The sequence below is a fragment of the Otolemur garnettii genome, unplaced genomic scaffold (assembly GCF_000181295.1).
Source record: "Otolemur garnettii isolate 467f Iridium unplaced genomic scaffold, OtoGar3 scaffold00130, whole genome shotgun sequence".
Classification (NCBI taxonomy): domain Eukaryota; kingdom Metazoa; phylum Chordata; class Mammalia; order Primates; family Galagidae; genus Otolemur; species Otolemur garnettii.
The window spans coordinates 1326069-1335428 of record NW_003852525.1 but is presented as its reverse complement, the minus strand read 5'-3'; the positions used below and the strand labels follow the sequence as shown (position 1 = coordinate 1335428).

The 9360-nt window shown below is 36.1% G+C and overlaps 1 protein-coding gene across 1 annotated transcript in view; it reads right to left on the bottom strand.

Moving 5' to 3' along the window:
- The window catches only part of TECRL (trans-2,3-enoyl-CoA reductase like), a 31547-nt gene extending 24969 nt beyond the window's left edge, over window positions 1-6578 (bottom strand). The window contains exons 1-2 of the mRNA XM_003798180.1: window positions 6345-6578; window positions 2959-3010 (exon numbers count right to left, since the gene is read on the bottom strand). Of these exons, the coding sequence (XP_003798228.1) occupies window positions 2959-3010; window positions 6345-6578 (286 nt within the window). The remainder of the gene's footprint in view (window positions 1-2958; window positions 3011-6344) is intronic.
- Window positions 6579-9360: the final 2782 nt, after the last annotated feature.

Here is a 9360-nt window from a genome sequence, read left to right as displayed (position 1 = left end):
CCCTTCCCCTTCCCCCTCCCCATATTCTTAGGCTATAATTAGGTTATAGCTTTCATATGAAAGCTATAAATTAGTTTCATAATAGGGCTGTGTACATTGGATACTTTTTCTTCCAATTTTAAGATACTTTGCTAAGAAAACATTTTCCAGCTCCATCCATGTAGACATGAAGGAGGTAAAGTCTCCATCTTTCTTTATGGCTTCATAATATTTTTCTGAAATTTTTTTCAATCAGTGCAGAAAGATGAACTCTTGTGTCTTGCATATCACCAAATAGAAAATATCTAACAATTTTTTCATGGTTGCCAGACAATTTTTAACCAATAATGAATCTATCTTTTAGTTTCCATTTTTCTCTTATCTGAGTTCATCGTAGAAACCTTAAATAATTTTGAGCATATAAATCATAACAAAATAAGTTTTAACACATAGATAGAATCTGCCCATTGGAAGTTATTTGTTACTTTGGCAAATATTTTAATTGATTATAAATTAAATTCACCAAATGCAGTCCATCATTACAGATTCCAATTAGCATAGAGTCAGTTGACTATAGCTCTTCGTAAATTCATCTATTATTTTACAAATATTGTAACTCGGTTGTTATTCACTGAATGAAATTTTTAGGAGATCATTGTTTTGAACTGAGCACTAGGCCCCAAGAGACCAAACCAATATGGAGGCCTTGGTACTAAGTGCCATGAATCAAACTTTCAGGAAGCAGAGAAACCCTCAAATAGATCATCCTTTTCTGAAAGCAGGGAATTCACAGCAGCCAACCAGTAGGGGACCTGTCAACTAGAACCAGCAGTAAGGAATCCCTTCTGCTTAACCCTTACAGGACGTGTGGCCTGTGATGATCTGATGTTATCAAGTCTGCTTTTGTTTTGCTTGTCCCTGCTCTGACCTGGCACTTTATAAAAAATGACTGTTCCGCCATGCCCATTGGAGTGCTGACCTATTCTTCAGATGAGATACTGCCCAGTTTGTGAGGAGCTAATAAAGCCAATTATGTCTTTACACTAAATTTATTGGGATATTTTTAACACGTTCCGATAAAGACACATCGTATCATAAGAGAAAAATAAATTGCATTTAAAGTTAAAAAATAATTAAAATTTAAAAATAATCAGCAATCGTCTGATTTCTTTTCTGAATGTATTTATATTCATTCGTTCTTTAGGAGGTTTTTGTTTCTAGTCCTTATCTTAGACATTGTAATTGTTATTAAATTTTAAGCCTTTTTAATTTTGTGAAGGCAAAAAATGGAAACCTAATAAACACACGTATATGTGGAAAATAATAATGAGATATTATTGACTTGGGTGACAATGAAGTAGGATAATGCGACTCAGCTAGAGTATGTAATAAACATACACAGTGTTTCTAAAAGCACAGGAGGACCTCCAGAGGTGACCACCTCTCTGCATTGACCACCTTCTTACGTTGGCCTAATTTTCAAAGACTGGACATCACCCACTTTTGCTTTTGAGTACAGTGCACCTAGGTTCTTACGTTAACCGCCTTTGTATGTTGACTGGTTTGGTACAGTCCCTGGGCAGGTTGGTATACAGAGATTCTCCTGTATCTTGAAACTTTAGAAACCGTCCACATGGTTTTAGTCAGAGTGTCACCTGCACTCATGGAAGTTTTATGCTGCAGTTAGATTTTCATCATAATGTTCATTTGTTCTATGCAAACTTTGTAAGATGCCAGTGAATAGAGTGCAATAGAAAGAAATACGAGTGTAAAAATTACTGAAGTTCTCCGGAAAAGAAAAATAACACAATAATCAGAAGTGGTAAAGATGTTAAGACATGTGGAAGACTTGTAGCTAAAGGCATTTTGTACATTTTTGATACACTAAATGAGGAAAGCATCAGAAACAGGCAAAATTATGCTCGTGTGTGCGCACATCCAGGTAGGTAATTTATGGCATCATCCGTATTTCTTCTTATGAAAACCATTCCTCTCTCCCTTCGCCCTTAGCAGCCGGTGTATTTATTGTGGTCTCCTCTCCTTTCTATATTTTTACTTCTCTGATTTGCTTTGATGTCACTAGGGTAATGTAAAAGATGACTCCCAAACAACCAGCACTGAAAAATTATGAACCTTGGAAGAACATTAAGATAGTTATTACACAGAAAGAAAAATAACCGGGAAGAAGGCACTAAAATAGAACCAAGAGAAATGTAAAGTGGACGCAGGTCAGAGACAGACTCGGAAGGGCGTTTATCACCATCGGTAGTCAGGACCCCTGAGAGAACTCGGGACAGAGATAAAGGACGTGGCCCGTGAGGACAATGCTGCCTTTAGGAAACACAATCTCCTGATAAAGAGGTTTGCTTTTTTTTTTGTACTTCTGAGATTAAATCCCTATTATAACACCAGAACCTGAAAACAAGCTCAGAAATGGTATAAAAATGTAACGGGGTGTCATAAAATAAAAAATAAGTTTGTAAAAATTTGACATTGTGGCTTTATAGGAATATGATTAATCCCTTTGCTACATATTTACATATTTGAATATGTATTCAATGGCATCTACTTTTAAATGTGCTAAAAAAAAGATTTTTAAGGAAATAAACATACCTTTTTTTCTTTTTTAGCACTGTCAAATGGTCACAAGTTTTCAGCGTTAGCCATATGTTTACAATTGGGCAAACACGTTAAGTATAATATTCCACTGAACTGACTTTTGAAAGGAGGGGTAATTTTGAGAAAATAGATAAGATCACAATTTATGCAAAGCTGTTAAACATTTACAACTGTGCTTACAAAAGAGATTAAAATAATACTTGTTGATAAAGCTGTAAGTCTTGATCTAGCTATTAAAACTAACCATACTACTTTGAAATGGCCAATTATCCAATTCTCCATACTTGCCAAGGGTCATTTCTAGAATTTTTTTATAAGTCTAACAGGCTCTATAAATTCTCAGTGATACGTAAAACTTACATGCTTTGTGAAATTTCTGTTTAACATCATGAATAGTAGATGTTTGTGTCACCTGAAAAAGAAAAGAGAATAGAATTATAAGGAAAAAGTATAAATTTCTTTTCTACAATCTGTTTAATAAAAAAAAAGTTGACATATTTAAGTCATAAAATTCCTACAAAAGAGTCATTTTTATTTTGTTTAGCTTTGGGGTTTTTTATTTCATTTTTAGTTATTCTGTTTATATACATTTGGGGGGAACATGGGATGTTCTATACTAACAAGTATTATTTTCATAAACTTGAAATATTACAGTCACGAACAGTATAACTTTTTAAAAATTTATGTTTGCATATAGAAGTATCGGTGCCATTATGTGGATCCGATCATAATTTTAATCCAGAATTTTTTTTCCCCTTGCCCTGGTCTATTACTGATGCTCTTAATTATATTTTTTGTTTCATTCATTGTATTCTTCAGTTATAGGAGTTTGTTCTTTGTTAAATTTCTCTCTCAGATGGTGAGTTGTTTTTTCTGATTTCTTTTATTATTTACCTGCCTTCTGTTGCATCTCACTGAGCTTCTTTAATTCATTAGTGTGAATTCCTTTTTCAGACAGCCCATGGATTTCCTTTTGGGTCAGTTTTTCCCCAGGCGCTGGAGAGTGTGCTCACATTCCAGCAGTGGTAGCAGTGAGTGGGGTCAACTTATCCTTGGGCCCCTTGATAGCAGACAATGTTGGTGGTGGGTGGTGGGCAGGGTGGGCACTGGAGGTAAGAGGGACAGAACGGGCAGGATGGGTCAGTCCTCTCCCTTCAGATGGTGTGTACATAACCAGGTGGCTTGGTGGCCATGTGGTCCTGACCTCAGGCTCCTCTGGTGGCGTGTGGGGATCAGCTGTGGCAGGTGGGATGAATCAATCCCCGGGCACATTTGGGCAGTGGCGGCAAAAGCAATGGAGGTCTGGGATGGTGTGCAGGTGGACTGGCAGTCCAGTTTTCGACCTCCGTAGGAGCATAAAAGTTCAGGGTGGCCTTGCTGCTGAGGGCACCAGGGTTGCAGTCAGCAGCAGGGGTCCCAGGCAGGCTTTCAGGCTCAGGAGAGTGTGCACCCCCTGCTCAGCTGCCTTTGTTCTGGGCCAGCGTCCCTGCTGCCCTACACTGCTTGTTCCAGGATGCAGGACACTCAGGAGACAGGCTCACTCTGTCCATCCAGCCTGCTCATAGGACCTCAGCTTTCTGGGGAGTTGGGGGTCACACAGCTGTTAACTAACATTGTTTTTAATATTATTATTCTTTTTTTGGCCAGGGCTGAGTTTGAACCCGCCACCTCTGGTATCTGGGGCCAGTGCCCTACTCACTGAGCCACGGGCACCACCCAATTAATATTATTTTTTAAAACCTTATAAACTAGGTATCTATGTTAAATTTCATTTAAATGCTTGAACTGTAACCTGGATCATAAAACTAAATTATGAAGTTATGGGAGTTGTTTTCTCTTTCTTTCTTTCTTTTTTTTTAATGACAAAGACCAAAGGACAGATTGTCTACACATTCCCAGGAACACTGCTTCAAAAATAAAAGCAAGTAAGGAAATTTAAGCCTCCACTATTTTATCATTACAAAAAAGTATCCAATTTTTCTTTCCATTTTGAAGTGAAGGGTATTTAATTTTAGCAATCGAGAGCTCAGGATTGGTTGCTATTTCTGCTGTTTACATCCTTCTGACCATGTCAAGAGTTAAAAGAACTCTGCTTAAAAATAACTCTTGAGATAAAGCTAGTTAGCTTATCAACAATTTTAGAGTGACAGATTTTTGAAATGTTGCCATCTGCAAAACAAGAGTATCACATCTTCTGTATTAATGGCTCAGGATTCTATGTTAGAGTCCCATTGGACTCCAGTTCACGTTATAACGGGTTTTATTGAATGAAGTTTATGAGTAGCAGAGAATGAATTTGTATTTAATGTCACATAGACTCATTGACAAATAAAGGGCTCTATTAGACAGCCAGTGATTCATTGTGTTTTGCTAAAAGCAATTATTAATTAAATTAGATTCTGATTTTCAAATTCTGATAATCAGTAATTGCAAAATCAGAAACACCCAAATGCAAAGTAATATTAAATGATTACTTGAAAAACAGTAAAAATGTTTAATGGAAGTCTTAAAAGGCAACAACCCAAATAGACAGGTAATAACTAATTATAAGAAGGCAAATGTACAGCATGCCTTAAAAGTAAGATCAATTCCCAAATATATTATCTGTTACATCAATGCAGTAGGCAGTTCAAAATAAATGTGTCTAAAGTTTGAGTTATAGACATAATACACAAGTTCGAGTCCAGCATAGATTACTAAGATACATACATCTCCTTCAAGAAGGGCTCAACTACAACTTGAACTTTAGGAATGAAAACAATGTCCCCTAAATGTTCGCACCCTCACATTCATCTGAAATTTAAATATATACATAAAATATATTTAAAAATAAAAAAAAATGTGAAAGAAAGAAAGCAAAGATCATATCTCACAAAAACATTATTATCAAATCCTGTCTATGTATAATTAAATACAAGAATTTTATTTTTAGAACAACATAAACCTTAACAATACATGTGAAAAACAAAATAAAGTTTCATTTTATTAACTGTACAAATATCAGTCTTTGCCATACTAAATTAAAGCCATATCTGTCTAATGTAAAAATAAGTGAACATGTTTGTAATATGGCCTATGCGTCTGTACATCTAAAGTGCACAGATAAGTTTATGTTTTAATTTTCTAACATAAGGAGTGTATATTTTATATTTCCTTAGTAAAATAGCCATGTGTATGGATATTGATGGGGAGTTTATTAAACATGAATTTATTTTCAGGACCTTGAAACCTGCACTTTTGAAGCATATAAACTGTCACCAAAAAAAAGTGAGATGGTAATTCTTAGGACAAATGATTAAACAAGTTCAAAATAGTTTTTTAGATGACTAGATTGTATCTTGTATTATGTAAATATTGCTATTAGCACCTTCTGTGGCTTTGGCTACAAACTCTATTAAACTCTCCGAGAATTTGGATACTCAGTGAAGTGCATGCCAGTGAAATTCCGGGGACATTTTTCACGCAGGCTAAGAAGTGCAGCTTGAAGATTTTACTTCTACACAAAAATTAATGAAAACCAGGAAAATCAGAACTTAATCATTACCTACCATTTAATTAATTTAAAGTGACTATGAAACTGCAGGGAATGTCTTCTGGTGGAAGAGTGTCTAAGTCTCTGTCCTGTTCACCATAAGGTTAAAAGTGAGAAGAGCCTTCTTGTTCAGTCCTGGCAGCATTTAATAAAGTGATCGATAATCTTCGAGGCAGATTAGCAACATTTTAATAAGTAGATCCATGTGACTCACCTTATCCACAATGCAGATCTGTTTTCTGGTGTGTGCATCAAGTACTTCAATCTCAACGTGGGCAGCTTTGGCGTGTTTGACGGCCGCAGTTGGAGGCAGAGGGCAGGCGGAGAGGACAAGTCGGGACAAGGAGTGAAAATTTCTCATCTCATTCTTCAATAGGGGCTGCGTGGCTCCCTGGAGAAATAATTCTCTCTTGCGTTCTGAAGCCAGGGGCTTCTGCCTTCTGAACATTGTCTGAATTCCCAGGAGAATCTGTCATGTCAACAGTGGCCACTGACAAGTGGGTCCCCTTTGCACCAGTTAAATACTGTTCGCAGACCCCCTGAAAGGTCAGATGGCATGCCATTCTCAGAGCTCAGTTTTATTTAGCAGGCGCGAAAACAATGTCTGATCTGACTTCTATATATAACACACTATTGTGAAGTGCTGCGATGTGGAGGATAACTTTACCAGCATTTGAATTATTTCTTGCTTTCTTCTATCTCTGCTTCTTAATATGACCACTGTTATCTCAAATTCCAAAGCGAGAATAGACGGAGTGTTTCTGTTATCTCCGAATTCTTGGATGCACCCGTCTCCACACACACATGCTTGCTGTGACGTGCACATTCGCATTTAGACGTATTTAACTCTAGCATACTGGTATTTTTATACTTAAATTAATTTTTTAAAAATCTAGCATGTTATCGTATATTATTTTTTAATTCCAGATCGATATAAAGTAAAAATGATGAGGTTACAGTGCACGAGGTAAGGGTTACATCCCACCCCACCTCCATGAAGAGTCGACTACAACTTGAACTTTATAAATTCAAACAATGTAAAACACTTTTAAAGCTACTTTACGTGAAGATACCTGTGCGAGCAAGTGAGCATTCTAAGATGTGGAATTTATTTACCTCCGGGTTAGTTATAAATCTCAAGAAACTTAAGACAACTATTCCACACTACAGAATGAAGAACAGTCACCCATATAGGGACAGCAGGCTATCAGATAAAGGTATGCAGACAGCGGTTTCGTAACTTAGGGAAGAAGAACTCAACCTTGTCTTAAAATTTAGACACAGTCATTGTACTACTCATCTTTCACCAATTCACATTATATTAATAATTATATTATAGTAGTACTTTGTTCAAGTGTTAAAAAATACACTTTTCTTCTCTAAAATTACCCTGTCTTGTGTCAGTATTTTACATCTTCCTCGTTGATGCTTCCCGGGTTAAAAATAAACTCAATGATCTTCTCATGCCGTTACTCTCATGAAGAGTAAGACTGAATAGAATATTGACACAAAAAATATTGAATAGGTATGGAACAGAAAATAAATATACGACCTGTTATAACAGAAATCATGGTGACAGAAAAAATGCTTCCCCCAACACTAAAAATGATTGCCTGTATTTTGTAGAGTGACGTTATACTTTTAGAGTAAAAACTAATAACAATGTCTGCTTCCGAAGACTGAGGTTCAGTTTTCACTGTAAAATTGCATATTCTGTTTATACTGTTTTTATGACACATAATTTCATTGTATTATATGATGTAACTTTAGATCAGGAGAACAGATTCATCACTCAGAATCACACATCCGTAATACGCTGCTTTTCATTTCGACTTCAAGAAGTCTGGCTAATTTTCCAGATACTCTTCCCGTTACTAGAACAGTTAATTTCTATTGCTTATTGTAAATTCTGTGTCTGAAGACATTTCAGAAGAGACTCTTCAAAGTCATTAGATGTTATTCTGTGGGTTCATACGTGACAAAAACTAAACTTGCCCCCAACCGTGTTGCTTGATCATTGTAATGTGGTTATGAATTCTATTTTACTGAATGCATTTTTGAGAAACTGGAATAATACGTTTTTCTCATTTTCTATTTAATAATCACATATACTTTAACTGGAGACTCAGTGTCAGGAGGAAAAAAAAAAATTGACATTCATCAGAAGTTCCTTGCTGCTGTTATCAGTCATTCTGTTACGCTGCCTCGGGCAGACAACGCTGGACTTCCGTGTACCATGGTCAAGAAAATGTCCCAGCAACTGGGTTATTTCAATTATGTCACCATTTTAGCAAACGCCTAAGTCAGGTGTTATGAGATAATGCTTGCCTTTAATATACAAGTCTAGTTAATCAAGAGGTACACTCTTGATTCAAATTATGCTAATGGATTTCAAAATATATTATATCAAGCATATAGGTCTGTTTGCATGTCGCTGAGATATACTATATGCTAGAAAACAAGAGCAAATAAACTGTTCTATTTTTTGGAAAACTTTGGATTTCATGTACTTTCCAATAATCTTAGTTGCTTCAGAAAATAATTATGTGCAATTGGTTTTAATTTCCATTAATCAGGAATTGGTACAGCAGCACAAGGCAGTTGATGACATTGAACTTGACCTCAGGTCTTCTGAGGACAATTCAATGACAACATGACAAAAAGCATTAGGTTATCAAGAAAGGATTGTCCAATTTCCTTAAGTGATGAGTTTGGTGTTTGATATCTGTATTATTTCACATTGATAGGTCGTGTTTCTTTTATTGTGAAGCATCCTCATTCTTTGAACACATGTTCAGCTTGTGATTATCTTTCAAATTCTTTTCTGTAGAGCAATTTGTGTGAATCCATGGGTGAGTCAAAAATTTGTGCTATTGTTGAACGTGGGTTTCGTTATGGAACCCATGACGTCCAGACATTGGTCTAGTTATGAATATCAATAAATAAATGATATCTGGGAGGGAGATGGCTGATAAACACACAGCACATTGATGGTTTGAGAAATGCAATTCTGATGATTATAATTTTGAAAATGAGCCACGGGAGTGACCTGAGCCCAGGTGGATAATGATGAGATGAAAGCTGTAGGGAAAGTGAGATTGCAGCAAGTTTCGTTGTTACTATTCCAACAATATTAGACTATTTGAACAAATTGGCAAAGTAAAGAAGCTGGATAGATGAGTTCCACATGAATTAAATGAATTTCAGAAGACAAAAAGTCTTGAAGCTTG